The sequence below is a fragment of the Rhipicephalus sanguineus genome, chromosome 9 (assembly GCF_013339695.2).
Source record: "Rhipicephalus sanguineus isolate Rsan-2018 chromosome 9, BIME_Rsan_1.4, whole genome shotgun sequence".
Lineage (NCBI taxonomy): Eukaryota > Metazoa > Arthropoda > Arachnida > Ixodida > Ixodidae > Rhipicephalus > Rhipicephalus sanguineus.
This window is the reverse complement of record NC_051184.2, coordinates 91,868,234-91,895,863: the sequence shown is the minus strand read 5'-3', so window position 1 is coordinate 91,895,863 and position 27,630 is coordinate 91,868,234. Positions and strand designations below refer to the sequence as shown.

Here is a 27,630-nt window from a genome sequence, read left to right as displayed (position 1 = left end):
CTACCATGACTTCGGCTGAGCGTCTTCGGAAGGTGCGTGGGACTGTCAGGGCCAGCGTCTCATGAAACGTTACGCTCCTGACAGGACTACTGCAGGACTCCGACACCGAGGCGCGCGTAGTCAACAGGCAAGTCGCCGTTTTGAAGAGCAAGGAAGCTGAGCTCCGCCAGTTACATAAGACCATCGACGTTATTCTTGACGAGGCAGTTGAAAAAGAACTCTAATAAGATGCTGCAGACTACCATGAGAAGGTCTTGTACGCAATTGCTGATGGGCAGCATTTCCTGTCTAAACGCGAACAGGATGTTCACCTGCGTGGCACGTGTTATCTGCCTTTTGCTAACATCAGACATGACAGCGGAAACTACAACAGAGCTGGTTTGTGTAGAATCGTCGACGACTGTGACAGTATCTCCGAAAGCATGGAAAGAGACATGACAAGTTGCAAAGGCTCGGAGTCCAACCACGAAAGCGGATTGTCTGCGAGTCGCCCCGCCACGGTGGTCTAGTGGTTATGGCGCTCGACTGCTGACCTGAAGGTCGCGGGATCAAATCCCGGCCGCGGCGGCTGCATTTTCGATGGAGGCGAAAATGTTTGAGGCCCGTGTACTTAGATTTAGGTGCACGTTAAAGAACCCCAGGTGGTCGAAATTTCCGGAGCCCTCCACTACGGGGTCTCTCATAATCATATCGTGGTTTTGGGACGTTAAGCCCCAGATATTATTATTATTATTATGTCTGCGAGTCCAGAAACAGGTGAGAGCATTTCGCTCGAAGTGGAAGCGAATAACACCGAATCGGTGGTGATGCCGTGCAGAAACATTGAGCAATCGAACCAGGATCTAATGATAGAGGTCTCTTTTGGCGGTGGTGAAGCAGCGACGACGTGCGTGAAAGATGAACTTCTTGAACAATCACTTGGCTCTGTTGATCCAGCACAGCTGTTAGACTACTGGACAGATGTGTCCGAAGAAGTTGAACATTTTGGCAGCATCTTGAAGTGCATTGTAGAACCACGAGAAGATCAACCGATGACTAATGTCGAAGGCAGCCCAGTGGTAAATCAAACAAATGCTGGAAGCAGTGCCGTGAAGGTCAAGGACGAAGATGAACAGGATTCTGTCAGCGACCACCTCAGGAAGCTTGCAAATGAAGAACCTGCCGACCGCCTTCCCACCAGCAATGATGGCTCCTTCGATCTCCTTGGCAAGGAAGCTAGCAGTCCTACTGCGTTTCCTGTGGTGTCTTCGTCGTTGGATGCACAGCCTGGACGTCAGGAAATTGTTTCGCTCAACTTCGAGGTACAGCACAAGGTTGTGACCAAACAAGAGGATGTTTGCCTAGAAAAAGAAGTGAATGCGCTGCTTCTGCCTCCGGAAGTGAAGTGCAACGCCCTGCGGACGTCGCCGAAGCAAATCCATCACCGCGCGAGCCAAGTGTGCAAGCACATCAACCGGCTTGTTTCCAGGCAGCAGAAGGAGAGCCAGGCACAGAAACTCGCCACTGATGTGATGAGCCTATCGGAAGGATATGCGTCCATGGCATCCATCTCTGAATTCGGGATGCCGCACAGTTCGTGCCACAGAAACAAAGATCGCTGCAGATGTCTAGGCTCTTCATGGAGGACACAACGCCATTACGCTGCGGTAACGCGTGGGCAGGAGTACCTGAATGTGGAGCACACCATCAGTGCCGTGCCAGGATGGAAACGGCGGAGATGGAAACGCACACATCATCATATTCATGCTACATCAGCGTGCTATACCACCCGGACCAGGCTTCAACGCAGATTCATGTTGGATACGCCGGAATGGTGCAAGAAGAAAACATATCTTTGAGTGGCATCGCTAAGTTCCAGGTGAGACACAATGGACAGAGCTCTTTTTGATCGTGTTGAACCGGACCACGTTCTGAAGCGCTGTACATAGGTTCTGCATGTTGACAGAAACGAAACGACCTATGTCACGTTCGTCCAGTCCCCCTCGGAGGATGTTGAAAATAAAGAAGTGGGGCATGGGCTCGGGGAGAGGCGCGAGAGACAAAAAGGAGGGAAGAGAACGAAGTGGGATTCGGAGCTAGCCCTTGCACAGTAACGACATCTACGACCACGGGTCCTCGTTATTTATAGTTACAACTTTTCAATATAGGCATTTACAAGGATATAGAGACGTGTATTTTCAACTACATGCAACTTGTTGCATCTAAGTATCTGAGCATAAGGGTAAAGACATGGACACAAAAGGTCAGACAGGTGAACAGGGCGACTCTCAACACTCACCTTATGAACGATATCATCGAGAAGCTTCGCACATTCGTCCTTTGGGCGACTGCCAGCAACGTACAGGTGCTTGACAGGTGACTCAGCATCACCACCTACACGCAACTGCGCGATCCTGTTTGCAAAGAAAAAAAAAAAGACAGGCGAAAATATAAACAAGCAATATCGACTAGGTCGAAATACGGAGGCAAGGGTTCTGGAACTAAATACTAGTACCATGGATTGCTGCCATCACCACCTACTGGTGGTCGTACCATTCGCGGCGTTGAGTGCACAGTGTTGAGTTGCATGGTCGGTATCTATTGTGAAATGGTGCCAATGTATTAGATCGCAGATTGGTAGCACCAGACATGGCACCAAATGCCCTGTACATCTTTCTAGCTGAGTAAACTCTGCTTTCAGGAACTTCATCGATAACTTTAAACTTCTCTCTTGTTTCTGCTGGACTCCCGATCAGCTCATATGAGGCAGAGTGGCCTTCTCGTAAAGGCAATGGACCCGAGTTCAAATTTCGGACCAGAACGAATTTTTTGTCAACTACGGATCTTTCTCTCTGTATGGACTCGTATCTGTACAAATCCGTACCCATGCAGATCCACGCGCATGGATCCATATATGCAAGGATCCTTACAGACCACACATTCTGTGTGAAAGGTGTAGAACAACAAGCATGTTTTTCTACAACAGACCTGACAGCATATGAAATCAGAAAACCTACCTGAGCTTACAGCTCTTTTGAAGTTCAATTATCAGGATGTTATAACTAGAGACCGGAAGTTCAGGCACGCAAAAACAATGTTTTAGGCACCTATAATAGGTCCTAAAAACTGTTATTTAGGCATATATAGGCGTTAAAGACTATCGTTTAGGCATATATAGGCACAATTCATAATGACTTCAGCAGCGTGTTTCAGGACAAATCTTCGACTTCTAACAAATACAGCAGACAAATCCTGTGCTCTGAGGAAGTCAATTTTATTTTTTTTTCATAAAAATGATTAGGAGAAGAATAACCATTTGAACAGATTTAGGTCAAAGCTAGGGTGATTGAACACTGTGAGAAAGGCTACGAAAGCAGTGGCAAACCAGCACCATCTCAAGGTTTTCGGTTGTGCCTTCTTTCGGTCCGTATTTGTTTGTATGCGGAAAAAGAACGCCCGATATTCACTGAAGTTAGTGGAACGTACTTGTAGTCCGACACTTTCGATGCTCTAATTGCATCTGGAATATCCGAATCTGCACCGCTCAGAACTTTAGACACTCGTTTTAGCACACAAAATCCGGGATTCCTGTCCAAGACAGATTAAAGCTTCATGGTGACCCTGTCAGCGACAGGTTCATTGGGGACGGTGGTGAACCTTTCTTGCGCGTCCAAAATTATCTCAACACTCCGAGTCAGAGTGGTGCCCGAACTTTCAAGTTTCTGTACGCTTTCTGCAAGGAAAGTAAAATGAGCACACAAATATGCCAAGTCAGATTTAAGTGTATCGTGGTGTAATGCTCTCGTCCGCTGCAAAGCTGTTAATAACAGCCTTAACAGCAGCAAAGTGTCTGTTGTAGTAGACCACAGCCTTTAGCCAAGTTCCCCAGCGGGTAACAACGGGCTCTGGTGGAAGAGGCACATCCGGCAACTGCTCTTTAAAGGCATGAACGTGCGAAGGCGCCTTAAAGTTCGTTAACAGAACTGAACGACTTTCTCAGCTCTTCACAGACCCGATGAATACCATGGGGCAGACAAGTGACATGCAATAATTCTGGACAAAAGACATTGAGAAGTGCATCAGCCTTGTGCATATAAGCTGCTGCATCTGTGTAGAGCAGCAGTACTCGGTCGTCGTGGGATCCGGAGGGGTACAGTACCCTCAAGGACGAGTTCACAAAGTAGGCGATGGTATCACCGCCCGTTTTTTTCTAGTTGTTTCGAGCATACCAAGAAAGGCGTTGTTTTCTCTTTTGCATCCAGCTTTCCAGCTACAAAATGTCCAAGTAATCGTCCGGTCGCATCTGTTGTCTCGCCCACTGAAAACCATATGTATGATTCACCGAGTTCTCGTCTGATTTTTGCTAACGTGTTCACGTACATGGGCCGCAGGTACTACTTGGGAACAGTGGACTCTGATGGTACTAGCGCTAGCCTAGCCTCGCTTCCCCTCGCTAGAGTACAGCCTAGCCTCGCTCACGCAACCGCCGTGCTGCACTACTGTCGAACCAAGCGACGGAAATCTTTCAGGGGGGCCCACTAGCGCTAGGCTAGCCTCGCTTTGCCTCCCTGAGGTACGCCCTAGCCTTACTCACGTAAAAGCGCGTTTATAGTCCGACGTTATTGGCGCGTTGGCGAGCGTCACATGCGTGGAGCACATCGGCCGAGTCCAGTTATACGTTGGCTGTGGCACTGCGTCGAACTATGGTCTGTTTTCGCCGACGTGGCGCAGCGCATGCGCGCGTCTACCCTATGTCGAACTCTAATCGCGCCTTAACAGGAGCTAAAAACGTGAACGAAATAAACATAACTAGGGCGTGTTCTAGTTAATACCGCCACACTAAGTGCTTCTTCTTTTCCTCCATATGAACAGCTCATTTAAAGGGCCCCTCACCAGGTGACCTAACGAATTTTAGTTAGACATTGCAAGTTGTTGCGAGCCCAATAAAGAGCATTTTGCCGACAAGAATTTTTCTAATCGGTCGGTTAGAAGCTGAGAAAAACAATAATTTGTAGCGGCGCGAAACCATGATGCGAGGAGGCGAGCTGCAAACCCTTGCCGCTCGCTCCGTGTAGCCTTCGCAAGCCAAATCCCTTCCCTGCCCTCTTTGGCACGCGAGCAGAAGGATCACATAACGCATACGCATGAACACGTCATGCGCACAAAATGTCACGAGCGCATGACGTGCCCGAACCAGCCCGAGCCCCCGAGACGCGAGCGGTGTTGTGGCGGCGTTCTTTGCGCTTCATCTCTGCAAGTTATGCCGAATGCGCCCTCGCACATCACTTGGCTTTTAACCTATTACTGAGCACGAAAGTTGCAACATTTGTACGGACGCGAGATAGCGGTGTGCCACATGAACATCTACTTAGACGCGGGAGGATAAATGAGCCTAATGAGCACTGGAACGCGGTAGAAAATTAGTTTCTTTGCAAAGGGTGGCGTCTGCACGATGCGCAAAGCGCGAGAACACGAACGCATGCGAAACGGAGGTAGATTAGTCTCGAATCTCGCTGCGATTCGCAGTAAAAATTAAAAAAAAGAAAACGCTCACATTTCGTTTGTGTGTTTTATTATTGCTCTCAAGTTTTATTCATTCATTCAAGCAACAAATTACACAAACTACACGTCGTGTCAAATAATTATCGCAATGTCACGTGCTACTGTTGGCGACGTCAGAGCACAGTCGTCTACGTAGAGGAGCGACGTCACAGCACTACCATCCACGTAGGGCCACTTTCTCATGTACGTCATCCCCTCATTCTCTGGGTGCGCGGACGCGAGAAGAAGGGCAAGCAGCGTTCAGCTTGAAATTTAACCCATTTACGCGGCGCGCAGTGTTGCAAATTTTGGCAGACGTAATCGTGAACGCCCAGTGCATGCATTGTGCTCGTCAGCTCAAAATTGTCAAACCTGGTGAGGGGCCCTTTAAGCAAAACGTTTACTCGACGAACGCGAAAAGGCATCTTTAGGCACTGACAAGCTGATATAGGCATGAACCTCGAAATAGGCACTTATAGGCACAATAAATGTTTGATTAAAACGTTTCCCTTCACTTAGCTCCTGCTTATATGTGAAATAGGCTCGAACCGAACTCCACGAAAAAATAGGCATTTTGCCTGAAGTTCCGGTCTCTAGTTATAACGATCCACACGCATGAATCTGTATGTGCTTGGATCCTTACAGATCCATTATGATCCACACATACAGTGTGAAAAAGTGTAAAACAATAAGGATGTTTTTCTCTTAACAGAATTAACAACATGAAATTCGAAAACTTACCTGAGCTTGCAGCTCTTTCAAAATTGAATTACATGGAATAGCAGCAAACCACATGGAATAGCAGTAAAGTTTGTGCCAGTCAAGCAGCTTGATCTGGCAATGCCTCATGATGCCAACAATGGCATGATGTGAAGGCACCTTGAAGAGCAAGCCACTATGGCAACCCCACTGTACACTATGTGTTTGGTACAAGAAGGGTTCTGTAGACACAAAATCCAAGTTGAACGCTGGCAGCATTGCCGTCAATGAACATGGACGAATGTGCAAGCAGCAGTACAAATGCGGACACTTCGTATGCAAACACTCACTCACCTTTGCAGTTTTTCGTGAACTCGGAGGCAGTTCTGCCTCAGCTGGCTCAACAGCTCTGTGGAACGCAAAACAAAGAAGCATACAGTTACCAAAAAAATGGGTCCAGTGTGTCAACCACCGGTGGGTCATGGTCTGCATGCAAGTGACCAGGCATGTGGAAATATTCGAGCACTCCGAATATTCGAACGAATGTTACAGTATTCGGATTCGCTTCAAAACGAATTTAAATTATTCGAAATTTCGAAGTATTTAAAATGAATAGAAAAGGTGTATATTAGGCTGCATGTAACCACTCTGTAAAGGTGGTTTCACTTCAGATTAGGAGTGCTGTGCTGTGAAAACACCTATGCAGGAAAAATCTGCACTGCCACGAAGCCCCACTGTAAGGTTAAATAAACATATTACCCTCACATCGATTAATAATGTTTTTAAGTTTAGAAGCTTGTTATACGGGCTTATATGCTTTAAGTAGAGCAAATTTTAAAATTTAACATATTATACCGGTTATCACTTGCATCCAACTGAAATTCAAATCCTGTTACTATTCAAAGTTGCTTCCACTTCACTTCAGACCAAACAGAATGACATTCACACATGCATTGTTCCAATTTTTAAAGAAATATTGTGCAGGTTAGTTAGCTGGGTCACGACAAATATGCTCATTTTCCTTTAAAATATGTGATATATATGAGTATTTGAACTAGTTGATTCAAAATTATTCGACAAAATCACTATTCGCTACGAACCTAAAATTTGCTACTCGCCCATCCCTACAAGTGACCCATCAGGGAGTCGCCAAGTGTGTAAATTGGGGGCCCGATAAGATGCCCCACAGAGGTGTTCTTAAAAACCGTCACAAATGCCCCACTGGGGCTCTCACCTGGATGGGATGCCAGGTGGTTGATGGCCTGTAGAGACACAGACGCTTGCAGGGGCGGCAGAGATGCTGAGAAACAGTAGCCCAGGCCAGACAGTCGCTAGTGCATTGGATAGAGAAAGGTAAGGCATGGAATGTGGCATCATCCTCTGTACAGTCTAGTGCATATTCAATATTTCTGCATTCATCAAATGACTCCACAACAATGGAACGTGGTACGGTGGCTCGCACCTTGGCAGATAATTTAGCCAGTTCATCCTGCAATGTGTGCAGTTTTCTTAATTGCCAAAACAAAAAATAAAAGTGGAAGATTATTTGGTGGTTTAATTGGTCGAAGACTAAGGGATTCAAGGCAAGCATGGCATGAAAACAAGGATATAGAAAGAAGAGAGCAAGCAGGAAGCAACGCATCTGGCACTAAATTTCAACTGCTCATGTAAGAGGAAAATGTCAGACGAATTGATTCTGAGCTCCCCCCCCCCCCCCCCCAATGCCAGTATTTGCACATAAAAATTAGAATGTTCGATATCCAGACAGAAACCTGGAGGCTTGCGAAAAAGATTAAACTTAAATTTAGGATGATGCAGCGAGTCATGAAAAGGATTAAGGCACAAGAAGAGAGCAGAGTGGGTCAAGAAACGAATGTGTGTTAAGGGCATCTCAGCCAAAATCAAGAAGTGGGCATGAGCCCCAGGGCATGTAGCGCATAGGCAGGATAACCACTGGTTATTGAAGTAACAGACTGGATTCCAAGAGAAGGCAAGCATGCAAGGAGGAGGCAGAATGTTAGGTGGGCAGATCAGATCAAGAAGTTTGCCAGGATAATGTGGCCCCAGCAAGCACAAGACCGGTTTAAATAGCCAAACATGGGACAGGCTTTTGCCCTACGGTAGGCATAGTCAGGTTGATGATTGTAATATCCAGGAGATGTATACTTTCTTCACCCGTACAGCCACACATAAACAGTCAAAATCCATGCAGTGTAAGCTAATTAAGGAGGTTTGGCAGACAAGCCAAGCACTGGCAAATTTCTCACCTGATGATCGACAACAAAGCTAGTGCCGCAGCAGAAGCCCCCATACGAGCCCACGGCATGCTCAAGGGTGGCGCACATCAGGTCGACCTCGTTGCTCTGTAACCAGTCAAAGATAATGACACGTGAACATCAACCAGTGACAATACTATCTTAATCAGAGTTAGCGAGAACATGGCAGTTCATGCACACCAATGTACATGCAGCTTGCTACAGACTATTTCTGCAGCTGCCAGAGGAAAAAAAGGGCAGTGGTAGAACATGAGGGCTGTCCTTTCAGAGTGCTCCACAAAAGTGTCTAAACCTCCAGATGCTGCCAAAGCTCTCAAGTGACATTTACACATGCACCTTAAGGAGATACAGTGACTGATGTTTGGTGATGAACATGCTCTGGAACAGTCGCACCGGGGCATGCGTACTTCTCCAACAGTGCCCTTGCATCGACAGTGAAACGTGCCAGTTTTCTAGTTGCAGTCTTCTGCCGCATGTAGGGATAAAAACTTTCACCCACTTCCTCGGCTTTTCAATGGACTGCACATTTTTGCACGAATGAATAAGTCTGAGAGTTTCCTTTATATGCCTCACAATTTTGGTCCCGTATGCACAGACGAGGGCAGGGAAAAATACAAATGAGAACAACACACCATGCAGTGGCGCCTACTCACGGGAATGTCAAAGTGCTCGCGTAGGCCGCGCCCCGTACGGCCCAGCACGGCAAACGAGCAGGTCTCGTCGAGGAATAGCCGCAGCTCGAAGCGCCTGCGCAGCTTCACCAGTTCTGGCAGAGGGCAGATGTCACCCGTGCTGGCGTAGATGCCCTCGGCAACGAGGAAGCGGCGTGTCACACTTGCCCTGACAAAGACAAAAAACGAGCATGCCTCAGACCAGGGGCTGAAATTACAAGCCCCTTCAGTGACAGCTCTCTTTTTAACGAACAGACAAACATGGAAACACCATGTTTATACCCACATTCAATGCACTTGTGTAAGAAACGCACCCCTCTAATTCACGTTTCTGCCTTTTTCCTTTTTCTCACATAAGGACTGCCAGACCCCTAAATTGTTGCCTTGATCACCTCTGAAGGTAAATTTTTGCAAGGTGACATATTTGATCAATTTTTATCAGCTGCCATACGTTGATATGTATGCTCCGTGTGTGCACATGCAGAGCGTGCATAAGCGTTAGAGCCATAGGCGTGTGCACAAGGGCGGGAGGGGGGGGGGCAATGTCAGCGCCATACATTAACATAATTGGGAGGGGGGGGGGCACTGCGACAACCCCCCCCCCCCCCCCGCCCTGAAGGGGAACCCTGCGCATGCCTATGGTTAGAGCGGAAGCTCGAAGAAAAACCTGTCTGGCCAAAACTAGAAAGAAATCGCCACTTTTTTACCGCCTTATTTGAGGAAAAAACTTCATTAAATCAGGTTTGGTGGTCAAGTTCATTCATTAATTCGGGATGATACGACATTGAAACCAATGGGTCACTGCCAGGGAACGAAAATTTCGTTAGATTGGGAACTTCATAAAATCGGGTTTCGTTAGATCGAGTTTTACCTGTACATTAAAAACTGCACGCTATACTAGAAAAATAATTCCATATATGAAATCAGCACACAAACACATATAACCTGGGAAAGTTTCGTAAAAATCTGATCAAGAATAAAGAAATATGTTTCTAAAGCAGGGTCCCCTTTTATAAACTGCTGCTGCTGCTGGCCACGACAGCATCATGAAAGAAAAATCACACAAAATATTACCACACTCAATTAATGCATCTTCCTTCCCTTGCCATAACCTTTAACATACACTCTCATAAAAAATGTGCATTCAGTACTTGAGCAAGCACGGTAATACAAATCCCAAACAAGGGCCGCTCTCATGTGTTTGTGGTTTGTGCTATTTCATGTTAGTCTATGTCATGTCGAGGGTGCAATCGCCCCTGTGAAGTTGTTTCCACCTCATGGTGCACGCGCCTCCTACGCATTAGTTTTAACCAGTGTTGTCGGTAACGCGTTACAAGTAACGGCGTTACCGGTAACGCGTTACTTTTTTCGGTAACTTAGTAACGTACTCGTTACTATTTCGGAACTGTAACGGGTAACGTACTTACGTTAACATTTTTCGGTAACGTGAGGTGTCACGTTACTCGTTACTTTTTCATCCTGTAGGTGCCTTTTTCCCAGAGCTCGCCACGACGAATTCTTTTGTCGCAGCCTCGGAATGCTGTCGGCCTGCCAGGCATTAACAAAGAAAGTGCGGGCGGAATCACTTTTGTTAATAGGAAAATGCGGGGACCAATTCCTAAGACGCGCCGACTACCTTTGGAAAAAGTTGGGCCATCGCCACACAAAGCTTGAAAAAACGCCGCGGAATCCGCCATGAGAAACTGTACGGACATGTTTTTCGTGGAAGTGGATTGTAGCAGGTGGATTGCGGGCACCTGCGCCTTTTCGTGCCCAAGAGACAGGCCGCCCGAAGAAAAAAGCGCGAGGGCTAGTTTACTCCATACCGTGTGCTGATCGTGAGGCTTCGTACGCGGGGGAAACAAAGAACTTCCCCGAGAGGCAACATAAATAGGACGTCCGCAAGTCCGGGTGACAAAGTAGTACTCTCGCTGGGCACAACGTGTTGAAAGACCAGCGCATCAAATTTAACAAGTCCCGCTTCGTTGAATTAGAAGCCAATTACTATAAGCGGCTTTTTGTGGAATCCTGACCCATCCAGGCGACAGCCGGTAATGTCAACCACTCTACAGGTGCTCTGCCGATCGAGTCTGCCTCAACGGAATTCTGCGCATCATGGAGAATAGGCGTGACCCCACGGCAGGAAGAAGACCCTCAAAAAGAAAACGAGTGGGACGCGAAACGTCTTACTTTTTCTTGTAACGAAAAAAAAAACTTACTCACTACCTTGGTTGGCGTCGCTCTGTTTCAACCAAAACCCATGAATACCACTGTCACACGAACAGCTTTAATCGCGGTTAAGCTAACTACGGTTACGGCTAACCACGGTTACAGATAGCTACACGGCAGGTGTTTATCGCAAACGGGTGATTCCACGAGAGATCGTCACGGATCCGAAAATGGATGTTTTAGATTTAATTGAGTATTTTGTATTTTATGCACATGCCACCCAGTAGCCTGAAGAGGAACCTAGTTTTATTATTTGCTGCATAATTTACGAGCAAAAAATAGCGAACATATTCAATACATAGGGACCGATTTTATTACCTGTCGTTCTCGAACGTTCACAGTGATGAAAAACGCAAATATTACCGTTACAAAGACATTTTGTGTATGACATGTATGCGCAACAAAGAGTAAAGTAACATTGTTTGGGACTTGTAGAGTGAAGGAAACTATTTTTGAAAAGTGTCTAAATATGTGACATTTTTTATAGTTGCTACATAATAGTTGCTACAACGTTGATAAGGCTTATCAATTTTGTTTTGAAAATGAATATTGCTTCTTTCTATCTGCAACTACAGTTAAGTTTCTGGTTATTGAACTCCTGAGCGAACGAGGCTGATCTTGAACACTCTATACAGGTTAACAGGTTATATAGGTTAAAGTGAACAAAAAAATGTATATTCACAGATATTTTTTTTCCGTGACTAGGCCATTAAATCATTCCTTTATTACTACAAAATTTGCGCATCTATTTTGCTAGTAGAAGCACGCCGTCAGAATTACTGTAAACTTATTCAAAGTGCAGTGATGCTTTCTTTGCGGATAGCTTTAATAATTGAATCTTATAGTGTGTATAATGTCACATTGAGAAAAATGGCTTCACCATGTGCCAGAGTCAGAAGCCATCACATGCAATTTAGATTTGTGCAAATAATTCTCGTTAAAGCAGCATTTTGGGTATAATCGTTGTTTGGGTTCTTTTTTTTTACTTTTTTTTAATTTCGAGAGTTTGCCCAACGGCATACATAGTAGTTAAATATACAGGTAGAGGCCAGCTTCCGCTATATACATCAACAATGCTCTATGGTGGGGCCCATAGAGCCACAAATCATAATCCGGTGGTCTTGTCGGATATAGGCCCACTGTTCTCAGGTAGCGCCGCCGTGTCTGATTGAGGCCAGGGCATGTCTACAACAGGTGCTTGATTGTAACCGCGGACGCTTCAGTGGTACAGAATGGGCAAGTATCCCCAAATGGTCCATGCAGATGTTGTGGCCAGGCATATGTGACCGACGGAGTAAGTGCCGCCCCCACACGAAGTCTCCGCAACACCACCTCCTCCTGGTGGGTAAGCCCGCCTGGGAGGTTTGAACCACACGGTGGAATTAAATCTCGTGTGGTGCGGCGGAGAATCTCCCTGCGGCGGAGAATCTCCCTGCGGTGGAGTAACTCACACCGGGGATCACTCGGGAAAGGCACTTCTAGAGTACGTGGCAGCTCACTGTGGGTGGCGGTGTCAGCTTGTATGTGAGCAGAAATTGCGTCCCGTGGTATCCACTGTATCCTTATCTGGCCAGGCATCTGTGCAGTTATACGCTGTATATCGCCTGCGAAAGTGTGCGCGTTATATACCTTGCGGAGCTCCTTTATGGCTGATGTGGAGTCGGTACGTATTATAGTAAAGGATGACGACGATGCGGAAGCCGCGCTCACCAACTTTTTACGTGAAACGTAAATTTGAGATTTAAAAAAAATCCTTATTGCGGGTTCCTGCAGCAAAGACACATTGATTAAAATTTATGATTACGACGGAGTAACGGCAGAGGTAACGTCCGTTACTTTTTTTCGGTAACGGTAACGCGTTACATTTTTTTGTAGGTAACGTAGGGCGGTAACGCGTTCCTTTTTTTATAGTGTAACGAGTAACGTATTTAGTTACTTTTTTTCAGTAACACCTACAACACTGGTTGTAACTAAGGGGGGATGTGGGGCTAAAAACACGATTTTTGAAAAAAATATGCATTTTCAAATGTGAGTTGTTTTGGGTAGATGGTTCATTAAAGACCATGCTCACCAAGTTTGGGGGTCATCTGTACAGCAGAAAAGAATTTAAAAATTTTTGTCACGAGAGGGTGGCGCGAATTTGCTGGGGAGAGAGTCTGTGAAACGCCCCTTTCAAGACGTGGCTGCAAAGTGGGCAAGAACCCGGACGCAAAGCGAATGGCCGTGTTAGATTGTTTTGTTCTTCGCGCTTTTTTGTCACAGAAGACTTTCGGTCGAAAGTTCATCAGAGGACAAACAAATAAATTGAAAAGGCTCATTCTGAGCCACGTGCCGACAGCAGAGTCGCTGGAAAACTGGAATTGAGGCTCAAATTGGCAGAAACGTATCACGTGACCATCCGCAGCTGCTTTCGCACCAATTCTGAGTTACTCCTGCTGTGTTTAATGAGCACTAACAGGCAATCATGCCAAGGAAAGTATAGGGGATGTTTTTAATAGTAAATGTAAGGTAAATGTGAAGAAAGAAAAGTGGACGAAAAGATAGCTTGCCGCGGGTAGGGAATGAACCTGCGACCTTCGAATAACGCGTCCGATGCTCTATTCGAAGGTCGCAGGTTCGGTCCCTGCCCGCGGCAAGCTATCTTTTCGTCCACTTTTCTTTCTTCACATTTACCTTACATTTACTAGAAAAAACATCCCCTATACTTTCCTTGGCTTGATTGTCTGTTAGTGCTCATTAATATTGTGTATAACAAAGAAAACGAGCCCTTAAAATCAACACTTCCTTCCCTCCTGCTGTGTTTGTATGCCACTCGGCCTATAGGGTCGTTTTCCTGGGAGTTCATTGCGATCAGCACGTGGTCCGTTTTGTGACCAACACATGTTGTGAGCGACATTCACAGCTCGAAAGCTGCGAAAAATTGAAGACGACTGCATGAAATTGTCACAGAATAGTGTTATGTTGTTGAGGAAGGCCGTATTTATGCAGGAGGTCACTTTGATAAACTTTTTTTTATAATTTTTCTCAGTTCGTATTTTTGGATGAAACGAGCCTCTTAGGAAAACTATCATTTCCGAACTGCTTTGCCAAAAGCTGCTTACAAGGTTTTTTTCTTGACTGAAATTTCATCGGGAACAAGATAAGGTACTTTTCTGATCCCTAAGTAGTTTCTAACACCAAAAAAAATTCACTAGTCTGAAATGCAGTGACAAAGAAAAAAATAATCTTCGCTTTTAGAGCGATGGAATTTTTACAGAAACGTCATATAAATATGCGACTGGCCTTATCCTGCACCATAGGTTGGCAAACTCACTCATGAGTCAACTCAGCCAGACTCACTCAGACTCAGATCAGGCTGCGAGTCTGAGTATGAGCGAGTCCAAGTGAGTAATATTTTGGTGAATGAGTCCGAGTGAGCCCTAAGCGCGAAATATATTTCTTGAGCGAGTCTGAGTGAGCTCCACCTTTTATTGCCGACCTATGGTCCTATCTACTCACCTTCAGCATTATTATTAGCCTTATATTGGCTTACGTGCAGTCAAGTGTATTCACAGATGTCTCAATGCACTGGCAGTCATGTGCCACCTTGATATTTACTGATCTGAGGCATGAGTTAGGGCAGGGGTTTGCCATGGCCTCCTCCCATAAACTCTTTCACGGCAAGTTCTTGATAAAAATATCTCGTGTGAGTCGCGTGCTTCATAAAAATGTCCCGACTACATTGAAACTCTGATAACTCGTACTTGAAGGTACAAGATCAAAGGGCATATCATAGAGCACCGATTATGTGAGATATTGGCGTTAAAAAGCATTTACACCATGATGAAAAAGCCGATTTTACTATGACGGACTCATGAGTCGACTCACTCAGGCTCAGTCAGACTCTGATCAAGCTGAGTCTGAGTCTGAGTGAGTCCGGCTGAGCAATATGTTGATGAGCTTGAGTTCGAGTGAGCCCGGTTGAGAAAAAGTTTACTGAGTCTGAGTCTGAGTGAGTGCGCTTGAGGAAAATTTTGGTGAGTCGGAGTCCAAATGAGCCTTCAGAGAGAGAGAGAGAGAATAAACGTTTATTTTGAGCAAGCGCACTGTGCGCCCAAGGTGGGCAGCCTCCTTATTCCAGGTAGCCGCGGACCTTTGCCATCTCTCGTGCCCGCATAGCAAAACATATATCTGTAGGGATGGGCAAATAGTGAATTTGAGGTTCAAAGCGAATCCGAAGCGAATACAGTTGACGTCCGATTTTCCGGACGCCCGAAATTCCGGACATGCCCGATTTCCCGGACTCATCTGTGGCACCGTCAAGTTCCCCATAGAGTCAATGTATTAAAAAGTCCGAAATTCCGGACGCTTATAGCCTTCGCCATCCGATTTCCCGGACTTTTTACTGTTAACCGCCGACCCAAAGTCACCACCGACACCACCATTTTGGTTGTTTTGATATCCTCGAACCCACCACACTTGCATCGCAGGTGTGGCCAGCAGCACCGCCGCACCGCGCCACGGCTGCTGTAACCTCGAAACCGCACGTGTCAATCCGTTGCCAGCCGTAGCTTAGCCAAGCCAAACCTCACTGTGTTCGTTCACGTGTTGTTTTGTCAGCTCTGCCAGCTCTGCGGTCATGTCTGCAGTTGAGCTCTGCGGTCGTGTCCGCGCTATCATCAGTGATCACGTTTCCCGACCTTCAGCATCCACCGAGTTCCTAGCTGTTTCGTGCTGCGCTTTTCGTCGAGCGGATTCGCCGTTTACAGCGATGGCACCGACTGCTCCTTCGTCTTCGTCCGCGCCTTCGAAGTGCACAAAGCCCCCTCGTAGGCTCACGATGGAGAAGAAAGCTGCCATCATTGAACAAGTCCAAAGTGGTCGGTTGCAGACAGAGGTGGGGAGGGAGTTCGAAATTTCGAAGCAAACTGTTTCGGACTTCATCAAAAACAAGGCGAAGATCTTGGAAGTGGCTGCCAAATCAACCGGGGCTGAAAAGAAGAATGCGAGTCAGGGTGTTTACCCGCAGCTCGAGGAAGCGCTCCTCGTGTGGCTCAGCGCCATGATCGCTAAGAAAATCCCGGTGTCAGGCGACATCCTGAAGCAGAAGGCGGAGGCTTTCGCGCTTCAGATGAACGTGAAGGACTTCCAGTTCAGTGATGGATGGCTTCGCAATTTCAAGAGCTGCAATGACTTGAAGTTCAAGAAGATGTGCGGAGAAAGCGGCGCCGTCGACGATTCCGTTGTCACCGAATATCGGGATGGAAAGCTGCAGTCCTTGCTTCAGCAGTTTCCACCTAATGATATTTTCAACTGCGACGAAACTGGACTGTTTTACAAGCTGCTGCCAGAGAAAACGCTTGCATTTGCTGGTGACCCCTGCCACGGCGGCAAGCACAGCAAGGAGCGGCTCACTGTCCTCGTTGGCAGCAACGTGTCGGGCAGCGAGAAGCTTCCGTTACTTGTAATAGGCAAGTCGAAGCATCCAAGATGTTTCAAGGGGGCAGTAACTCTGCCTGTTCTCTATGAAGCTAACGAGAAGGCGTGGGTAATGCAGCAGCTATTCGAAGCGTACGTGCGCAAGCTGGACAGAAGGTTCGAGCAGCAAAATCGAAGAGTTCTGCTGTTTGTGAATAACTGCGCCGCGCATGGCCACATCAAGGACGTAAAGGCTGTACAGATTGAATTTCTGCTGCCGAACACCACAGCAATCCTGCAGCCGATGGACCAAGGCGTGATTCGTAACTTGAAGCATCATTACAAATCACGCGTGCTCAGCCGCATGGTGCTCTGCTCCGACAGCGGGAAAAGCTACGCTGTTGACCTCAGGTCTGCCGTCGGCATGCTAGCGGAATCGTGGAAGGCGGTTACGCAAGAGACTCTGCGGAACTATTTTCGCCACGCGGGCTTCATACTAGACGCCGTGACGGCCATCTCGCCCCAAGTGGACAGCGTGTGTGACGAACTGCCATCCGCGGACGTTGCCTTCGTCGATCTGTGCGCTGCCGGCGTGTCGATTCCAGCCGGGATAACCTCTGAGGGCTTCGCCGATGCTGACAAAGACCTCGAGCTATGTGCGGAGTTGACCGATGACGAAATCATTCGTCAAGTTAAGGAGGATTCCGACGACTCCGACACCGAGAACGAAGAGCCAGCTCCTACACAGCCAACGAGCTCGGAGTTGACGCGAGCACTGATGACACTGTCATCGGTGTACAGCGGCAACATGACGTTGACTGAAATTGAGGCAGACAAGATCGCGGGCAAGCGGACCGCGCAAAAGAAAATAAGCGACTTCTTTGCGCCCAAGTGCTGACCTATGAGGTAGCGCCGGTCACGTCGTACTTTTTTTTATATATACTGCTCTTTTCAGAGCCACCTAAACGATGCATTGGCTGAATTGCAATGGGAATCTTGTACTCCGGCCGTGACCCACTCCATCAGCGAAAAAACCCTACCAAAAAGGTGCATCCGGAAAATTGGACTGCCCAATTTTCCGGACGTTTTTGCGGTCCCTTGAGGGTCCGGGAAATCGGACGTCGACTGTAGTGATTTGGTCGTATAATTTCGAATCGAATAGTTCGAATAGCATGTACTGCATGTTATTATGAGAAATGAGCATTTTTGTCGTGACCCTTGCACAATATTTTTAAGGATTGGAACTAGGTGTGAGTGAATGTCACTTTTTTGGTTTGAAATGAAGTGGAAGCAGCCTTGAATAGTATCAAGATTTGAAAAGCAGTAGGGTGCAAGTTATAAGTGGTGCAATACGTTGCAATTTAAAAATTACTATCCTTAGAGCATATAAGCCCATATAATACGCTTTTAAACTTAAAAAAAATATGTACACTTAACCTTGAAGTGTGGCTTCACGGCAGTGCAGATTTCTCCTAGATGGGTAGTTTCACGGCACAGCAACCCGACGCCGCAGTGAAACCACCTTTACAGGGGGTTATGTGCAGCCAAACATACATATATTCGTTCATTTCGAATGCTTCGAAATTGCGAATAATATAAATTCGTATCGAAGCGAATTCGAATACTTTAATATTCGTTCAAATATTCGAAACGCCCGAATATTCGCCCATCCCTATATATCAGGAGTGAATCTGAGTGAGCTCCAATTTTTTTGCCGACCTATTTCCTGCACTACAAACCTTCTGGAGGACTTAAAGTGATAAATAACTCGTACATTTTAATTATTTCCAAAATGATGCTTTTCCTCAGTTAGCGTACATGATTGATCATTATAACAGCTGTAGAGTTTTTTTGTATTCATGCTAATGTGCTGAAAATTGGAATGTGCCCTAATATCAAGAAGATGAGCCATCCCTGAAACTTTCATCAATACTAGTGCAGCAGTTCAAAAGTTGACATTCAGCCCCGCATCCCCCCTTAAACAGCTGCCGAGCAAGAGGTGGCGCATGCCCGCGCAGTGTGGGGTTAGCACGGTGACGCCAGTAGCCCCACCTTGCGGGAGCGAGCTTACCCTGCAGGAGCTTGAGGATGAGCGCTCGCTCTCTTTTGTGGCTTGGCATGGTCGGCGATGGACTGCCCTCGGGGAGGTCCGTGGGTGAGATACCACGGCTCAGGCTCACAGACTCCCATGGCAAGCCGGACATCGGCAACACCACATTTGCATTCACGGTACATTGTAAGTGTTGTGTGTTATGTTCTCTGTGTGATTCATTGGCATTATATCGGATTATTGGTCATGTTACTAATATTTATAAGATTCAGCTGGCGAGCTCACCGTTGTAAACGCTGTTAATAAATGTCCACGTGTTCAATGTACCATGGTGTGACTGTGTCTCTCTGTTCCAAGAGCAGCGCTCTCCAGACCCCACAGTCATGACAAGAACACCATTGTTGAACTGAAGATGAGCAGCCAATTATTGTCTGACACCACTTAAAGGGACACTAAAGGCAAATATTAAGTCGACGTTGATTGCTGAAATAGCGGTCCAGAAACCTCGTAGCGCTGCTTTTGTGCCAAGGAAGTGCTTATTTTGAAATAAAATCACGTTTTTAGTGGTCCGCATCGCGTTAGCGCGCTTCAAACCTCCCGCCTGAAAATACGACTCTCATGCGTCACTGCTGCCGTGCCCAACGTTGCCCGCTTTTACTGTGCGGCCGCCGACACTAGTAGCAGCCGAGCGGAAGTAGCGGGACCCACAGTAGCAACAACGGCGCTGCGGCAAAGACTTGCTCGGATGGGCACATTCAAAGCCGTCACCAAGTTGCGGTTGGTCTCGTAATCCTCAGTACGAAAGTGCAGCGAGCACACACGCAGACTGTTTAGCACACGGGCGCAATGGCATGACACTACGCCACTTCGAGCGTAAGGGTTCATTCCGCGGCACCCAGTGAAAAGACACACCGGTTTCCTTGCTGCAGCACTGGCGTTGTGCACCATTCGGGCATCCGGCAATATCACACGCATGCGGCATTTTGTCGAACTTTCTGTCAGAGCGACTTTCACGAGCGCGCAAAACATGCACGGTAGTACGCGATCCCGAAACTACCACTGACACGGGCGAGGCACAGTTCGGCGAAAACGGAACCTTTGAACCACGCGCGCCGTTCCCCATGGCAACGCCACAGAGGTTTTGTTTTCCATGAATCAAGCGGAAATGAACAAACAGCATTTTATTACGTCTTTTGATGCTCGGAATGTTCTTTTTTTACTGCTGCTAGTTTGATTACTAGTGATTTATTGTAGGCCGACTTCCCTACGTCATCGGGATCACTTCGAAAATGTCCCACTCGTGGCGCTCATCATGTGATACATTTAGCTTAATTTCTCGGTAAGTAGGGCACTGCTGTTGATAATATTGCCGTTTTAGAAGTTGTCATACATTGGGCTTTCACTCTGACATAAATTGTTATTTGCCTTTAGTGTCCCTTTAAGAGGTCAGGAGAGGCCCCGCCCAGATGACCGAAGCGTGGTAGCCGATTACCTCTGCGACTAAAGAAAAAGTCCCGCTCATGCACTTGGCAATGTTCTCTGAAGGTGGAGTCATGACGTCAGTCTGGAGTGCGTGCCCCTTGGTGCAGGTGTGTGTGCATCCGCCTTTGAGGAGAAAATGCTGCAAACTTTAAAGTTGTATTCGACATGCACTACCAATAGAGGAAAACAGTTTGAGACCCCCTGCATTGACACCCTCCAGTGGACAATGAAAACAGCCTCTCAAGATGGGGTTTGCAACAAAGCGTCTCGCAGCAAGCACACCAATCCCCACTCACTTCTTGGGGTCGGCCACATCCCGCTCCTGCTGCTCCAGAAGCAGACGCTCCAGGTCGCCCATGTCGTTGTGCCGGAAGTAGTAGATCTTGCTGCGTGACGCCAGAAGGCCCATCTGGATGGCGTAGTTCACCTCCTCGTCCCTGTGGCAGGCAAAACCCACGTTTGTGCATCCACAGAGCTCCTAACAATTATCTAGAGAGAAAAAGTGGCTCTGTGGAGCTATAATATGTATGCTCGGGAATGCCGAAGATAGAAGATCGCGGGGTAGCATTCTTTAACCCTTTCCCTACCGAGAGTTTTGGCTGAAAATGATACAAAAATACTGAATTTCTTTATTTGCCTATTTGTTTGCACGTCTTGAAACAACTAAAACAATATACAAAGGCACTTTATTCCCGAGATACACCTAAATTTGAAAATATGCAGAGGAATGGCTTCACTGAACTGCACCACAGAAAGTGCCCTAACCTCTCCAGTCTTCGGTGCAGAAAATGACTCCTTGAATTTTAAAAAATAATGTGCGGGGACAAGCAAGTCCGTGAAAACAAACCTTGGACGTGCGGGTGGGGTTTGCTGACATCTAGTGGCGTCCACTGCAGACATGTCAAGACACGGTCGTCATACGAATCCGATGATTTAGAGAAACTATGCTGCTATGTGTAGTCACTGCCGCACTTGCAGGAGAACTGAAATTCTTCTTCATTTCACAAAACTTCGACAAACAAGCGCATTTTTGTTCTTTTTATTCTGAATGGAGCTGTTGCCGGCATCCATGCGCTGCTCGCAAACAGAGGAAGACGCCATTTTCTAATCCCAGTTACCAGAATCAAGTCCTTTCTAGATCAAAATGCCTGCTTTGAGCGAGTTTTTAAAATTTTTTTTACTGTGCCATCTGTTAAAGCCTAGGAGAAGACAGCAAAATGAATCAGGGTTGCTTAATGTGGCACCCTCGAATGCTTGTTCCAGGGTGGACGAGCCCAGCTCGGCTCGTCTTTGGTAGAGAAAGGGTTAAAGAAACATTGTTCACAGAGAGCTAGGTCACCATGAAGCCCCATCAGGTGTTCTTCATGACGCTCTGTTTGTCAAGCGTAGCCTGCACTAAAACAGCATCAATTTTCCCAAGGTTATGCCTAGTGCACGTACCAAGAAAGTGCAGGGTATGATAGCTGCTACAATCAGTCAGTCAGTGGCTCTTTAGGACGGGGCATGCCTTTGACCATGTCGCGGGGGGCTGGCTGTGTGGGTTTTGTGAAGTGTTGATTTGTGCTAGATATTTCATGGTAGAGATTTTGGCACAGGCATGCGCACAGCGTGTTACTCCATGACCGTGCCTCTATGATCAGTGGTACAGCATTGAATACACAGGTTCTGTTCCCGTCTGTTGTCTGTTCTTCATACACTTTCATTTCCCTTTTTATTATTGTTCACATATACATCTAAATTACAAAATAAGGAACATTTATGCCCAAAAAACGTATTGGTGAATGAGCATGTGACGTAATCAGGCATGCAGGGATGGCCGGTAGAAGCCAACGAGGAAAAAGTGCAATGGAATAAAAGCATGGCATATGAGCCACAGCACGTGTACCCCATCTAGCGTCACACAACCTCAATGCACCAACCTGCGTTAACGATGCACGGCAATCAATGTGGTCGTCATACATCCCACGAATCGTGCACAAAGTCAAAAAGTTAACGCGTAATAGGGGGGCAAACATGGTATTTCCACGAAATGAGACTCACGCAAATATGACGTCTCCCTGCTTGGCGTAGGAGGGAATGGCACTCGAGATGGTTGAAAAGCCGTACGAGTAGAGGCACGCCTCCTCGACACCCATGAACTCGGCCAAGCGGCTCTCGAGCTCCAGGTGAATGTCTGCACAGCAAAGACAGAGCCTAAACCTTGACGATCAAGCAGGATGTGCACTCACCAAATCCCGAGAGCACCTAACTTTTAAACAGGCGCTAAAAAGAAATGAGAGGTTGAAATGTAATACACTTCTGCCCCACCACAACAACAGAAGCTTGGTACGAAATTCTCACAGCTAAATATTTTCTTACTCCCTGCAAACACAAATAGAATCCAAAGGCGTCGGCAGGGGGAGGGGGTGCAAAAGGGGCACTTGCCCCCCTCAAGCCACACCCAAGCTACTCCAGCGCTCTCCCGCTCCCCCAGCCGCGATGCAATGTGGGTTTGCACCCCCCAAGACAATATCCTGCTGACATTCATGATAGAATCCAATGAATTTCGTATCTCTCAACAAAGAAACATCATGGCACTAAAATTCCACACGAACAAAATTTCCTGAACTGTTAGTCACTATATTATCTGGTTGCTGCAAATCAGACAACAAATACTTGAATGCATTGTCTGCCCACTCATAGGGCAAAGCAGTGCCACAGCCTCTTTGTGTGGCAACAAAGCGCTGGAAACAAACGGTGCCAACAAATGCATATGCCACCGAACCATGGTGCCTGCCGTCATGGCCGACGTTTCGCCAACAACAGTAACTGCGGGAGTCACATAACCACACCTTCACGAGATCACAGTCATGACTCGAGGTTGAAAGTGAGGGCACCTCAGAACGCCCTGAGCTGGAGCATGGTGTTCGGAATGGCTTGGCCAAATGTGTTCCGAGCCCTCCATTTGAACCAGCTCACATCATGATTTAGCTGTAGCACTCGAAAATGAGCCGAATGTACTATGAGGCATACTTTTTTAGTATTCGACACCCCAAGAAATTGCGGCTCACAATCATGGCTGTCAGCTTTTTGCTGGGGACTTTGCTGTGTACCAAAGCACTGTCAACTCACCAACGGTTCCAAAGAATCCCCGGGGCCCACACGAGCCAACACCGTAACGCCGCAGGCCTCCAATGGCAGCCTCCTGGGTTCCCTCCAGCTCAGTTAGGCCCAGGTAGTTGTGACTGGCCAGGTTCAGGCACGACCGGCCATCCACGACCACAGTCCGGCCAACTTTGCTGCAGAACGTGTGATCGCACAAACAACATCAGCACCCAAAAGTGTATCCAAACTGTGCCAAGACGCTTCTACGTCATCCACTTGGCGAACAGTAAAACTGCTAACCCCTGAACACTGTTCGTAAAAGTCATGCGGAAACTACAACACAATAAGGGATCGGGGGTTATGTCACCTGCAAAATTCGCTAACTGGCTTTCGTAGCTGGGGCTGCACCATGCAAATTTTTCTATGGGCTCAATAAGTGTCGATGCAACAATCAAAAACATTATCTCAAAAGCGAGCGAGCATTTTCTGATAAAATTGCAACAGTTAACAGTTATAGACATACACTTTCTTATAAACACTCCAAATGTCTAGTCACAACAACAAGCACGGTTTGATTTTACAAACACCAGCAGGACCAAGCCTTGATGACACCCTTTTTTTTTGTGGTTTAATATCTGTTTCGAAAATTGTGAACAGAAGTATGTATGGATGCGTGTATCCAAGACATCAGTTGACAACATGTAAATATTGCAGTGCATACGTCATTTTACTTGACTGGCTCGTGGCTGATTTTCACTGAATATCTCGGCTCTCACAATTAGTATAACAGATTGCAGCAGCTTCCTTTGTCGCACAAGCCGAGTTTTCCTGCTTTCTTTTTCCGGCTTGACCATTGTTCAAGACAATACAGAGTTTGAGACGATCGAACGCTGTGGTATTGTGTTGTCTTTCCGTTGCTGTCTCTGTTCACAAAGGGGCCAGAAAGACCCCTGGAACTGTCACTGAACTACATTTTTTCTCTGTCTGCTGTTGCAATGTACTGTGACAAAGCAAATAAGGGAACCACTCAACCACTCAGCTCAAGACACACACCACTGAGATTTTTTCAAGGTGGTGGCCAATTCTTTGATAAAAAGGAATTTTGTGCAATCATATTTTTATGTGCACCATGCAAACAGTGTTGTGCATTCTCGAATGCATGCGCAAGCACCAGCAATAAAAAAATAAAAAATTAGTCTAGCGTGTACGCTGATAAATAGCTGAAGAACTTGACTGTGAACTCAGATTTCGACTACTCATTGAAATCACCAAGGTGGCTGTCTTCAGCCTTGAGGAAGCTAAGTCCACTTGTCGACACGTCAGCTCGAGCACACAACCCCTGACCATGGATTTTTTTCATCGCAAGCTTCCTTCCTGCCGTCTTTTTTTTTTAGTATCAATTCTGGCGACTTCAAGCGCCAGTACGGCTAGTTCAGATGACATCAGGTACCAAAACATGCATAATAACCGCTTGCTCATCACCGACGCAGTGAAGTGGATGTGAAAACATCACGATATCTTGCGTGAGCACATGACTAGAAGCTCAGACCAAGTCGTGATGGCGAGGTGCAGTAGGAACCGAAACTAGGTTTTAAAAACATGTTGTAATTAACATTTCAGGGTGCACTCATGCTTACCAGTACATTTACTGGGGCTCTTGAGGGCTTGGCCTTTCATTTGATGCAAAAAAACAACTGAAAATTTTCGTGCTAATGCCCCTTTTAGCTAAGGCTGGGTGTTTCGCATAAAACTTCAAAAAAAATTTCTTAAATGTAAGGTTCCCGAGCAAAGAAAGAAATTTCTTTAAGGCAAACAGTCAGGTGCAATGGACACATATAAATGTTAATATTAGGCTAACTTACTGTTGATTAATCAAGATTCATAATTCAATTAGTTAATTACAGATTTCTACTTTATTAACTATGAATCACGGTGATTCTAACATTTATGGAGATCCATTCACCTGGCAGTTTTTCTTTTTTTCTTCACAAACCCTGTTCAAGAATTCTGCCAAGGAGAGGAAAGGGAGGACGAAAGGAAGGACTGGCCAGGAGGTCAACCCGACCAGTCTTGGGCAGTAACTAGTTACTAGTAATGTGTTACCGGTAACTTGTAACTGTAACTAGTTACTTTTAAGTTAGAGGAACCTGTAACTGCAACACTGTTACTTTTTACACAGTAACTGTAACTAGTTACTTTTAAGTTAGAGGGACCTGTAACTGCAACACTGTTACTTTTTACACATTAACTGTAACTAGTTACTTTTAAGTTAGAGGAACCTGTAACTAACACTGTTACTTTCTACACAGTAGCTGTAACTAGTTACTTTTAAGTTAGGAGAACCTGTAACTGTAACACTGTTGCTTTTTGCACAGTACTGTAACTAGTTACTTTTAACTTAGGAGAACCTGTAACTGTAACACTGTTACTTTTTGCACAGTACTGTAACTAGTTACTTTTAAGTTAGAGGAACCTGTAACTGTAACACTGTTACTTTTTACACAGTACTGTAACTAGTTACTTTTAAGTTAGGGGAACCTGTAACTGTAACACTGTTACTTTTTACACAGTAACTGTCATGGGAAATACAGGAGAAGAGGTCGCTAAGAGGATTATCTTCCCCGCAGAAGACCGAGGTTGGTGGTTGGTCTTTAACACGACTTCAAGTTTACTTGCAAACTACATGTCGTAAATCAATCATGTTTCCAGAGAACAGCTTGCTCAGTTCACATCCATTTATCATTATTTTTTTTTTTGCATATATATCCTTTTTGTCACTTGAGCTTCTAGCTCGGTTCTTGGTGTAGTGGTGGAGCTATAGGACGTGAAGTTTACAGTCTCCTCTGTTCGAGGCTCCGAGCTAATTGTCCTTGACAGGCGGCTAGAAAGCAGCAGAGCGCGAAACAGTTGAGAGCTAGAAATACTGTGAACTGGCGAAGCGATTTTTTACAATCACTTTGAAACTGATTGTCCCTGACTTAACACAACAATTATTAACAAAATGACATCGAGCTGGTGAAGTACCCCAAGATCAAGAAGATTTTTGTTATCCAATGAAATTCGGGAATTCTGTCCAGCGCGCTGGCTGAACGTTTGTTCAGTAAAGGACGCGATGTACTCTTCATCAAGAGAGGGAAGTTCTCAGATGCCAACTTTGAGAAACAACTAATTCTAATGTGTAACGTGTTTTGCAAATAAATTCCGTTTTCACCAACGGTACATCAACAAAAGAAATATTGCGAAGCTTGCTCTAAGCCGTGCAAGGCTTGAAACAGCGAAGCTGGACGATGCTGAAGTCTAATCTGGTTGATTCTAGGTTGTTGCTAGGCTTTAGCTAGGTCATGCTAGGTTGTTTCTAGGTTGCTTTTCAGCGCAGTGAGGTTTGAATTAAACCACAGACAGTCATGACATTACATGGACGTCCAAACTCCAGAGAAAGAAACTTGCGCTGAAACCGAGCGTTCACATCTCCCATAGATCTACAGGCACCATCAACGGGTTTCCTTCTCGCAACCGCCGCTGCCTTTATCGTTCCCTAGTATTCTCTCATTGATATGTACCGCTGAAGGACTCAGTACAGATGCTTGAGAGAAGCTGAAACGTGCGGCCACGGTGTTTATCATTGTGTTAATCCTGACGGTTTATTGGAGCTTTTCTCAATTACTGGTTACGTATGTCTAGAAATCTTAAGTGGTGTTTGCCACCCGTCTGTTGCCTTCTTCATTTTTAGTAAACCAGCGATGAGTAATGGGATTTGCCCAATTTGGTGGTACATACCCGTTCATGATGACAGCTTTTTGTACACATTTCTACACCCCAAAGTTTTTATGGCTGGCTTAAACGTCTTCGCCTTTAAAAATTGGTGATACAAAATGAGGCTTACACAACAAATGCTTGTGTTGGGCCCCCAATTTAGTTTTTCTTCTCTAAGATCCTACCACGAGCAATTTCCACTACCCACATGCCTTCGTATGTTTTTATTAAATAAATGCTATCATTTGGTTTGTGATCTATTACTTATTTTATACAGTAATGCAAAAGTAATGACGTTACTTTTTCATAGTAACTGTAACTGTAACACTGTTACTTTTTACTGGTAACATGCCCATGAATGAACCTGACACGTCTGGTCAGCACCACCTGCGGTGGTCTAGTGGCTATGGTGCTTGACTGCTGACCCGGAGGTCGCGGGATTGAATCCTGGTTGCAGCAGCCCCATTTC

General features: G+C 46.1%; 1 protein-coding gene across 1 annotated transcript in view; it reads right to left on the bottom strand.

Annotated features, from left to right (window-relative positions):
- Positions 1 to 27,630, bottom strand: part of LOC119406014 (serine palmitoyltransferase 1) — a 43,825-nt gene that overhangs the window by 6,555 nt on the left and 9,640 nt on the right. The window contains exons 4-11 of the mRNA XM_037672862.2: positions 23,436 to 23,602; positions 22,365 to 22,497; positions 20,621 to 20,761; positions 9,149 to 9,335; positions 8,487 to 8,582; positions 7,454 to 7,550; positions 6,574 to 6,628; positions 2,279 to 2,393 (exon numbers count right to left, since the gene is read on the bottom strand). Of these exons, the coding sequence (XP_037528790.1) occupies positions 2,279 to 2,393; positions 6,574 to 6,628; positions 7,454 to 7,550; positions 8,487 to 8,582; positions 9,149 to 9,335; positions 20,621 to 20,761; positions 22,365 to 22,497; positions 23,436 to 23,602 (991 nt within the window). The remainder of the gene's footprint in view (positions 1 to 2,278; positions 2,394 to 6,573; positions 6,629 to 7,453; positions 7,551 to 8,486; positions 8,583 to 9,148; positions 9,336 to 20,620; positions 20,762 to 22,364; positions 22,498 to 23,435; positions 23,603 to 27,630) is intronic.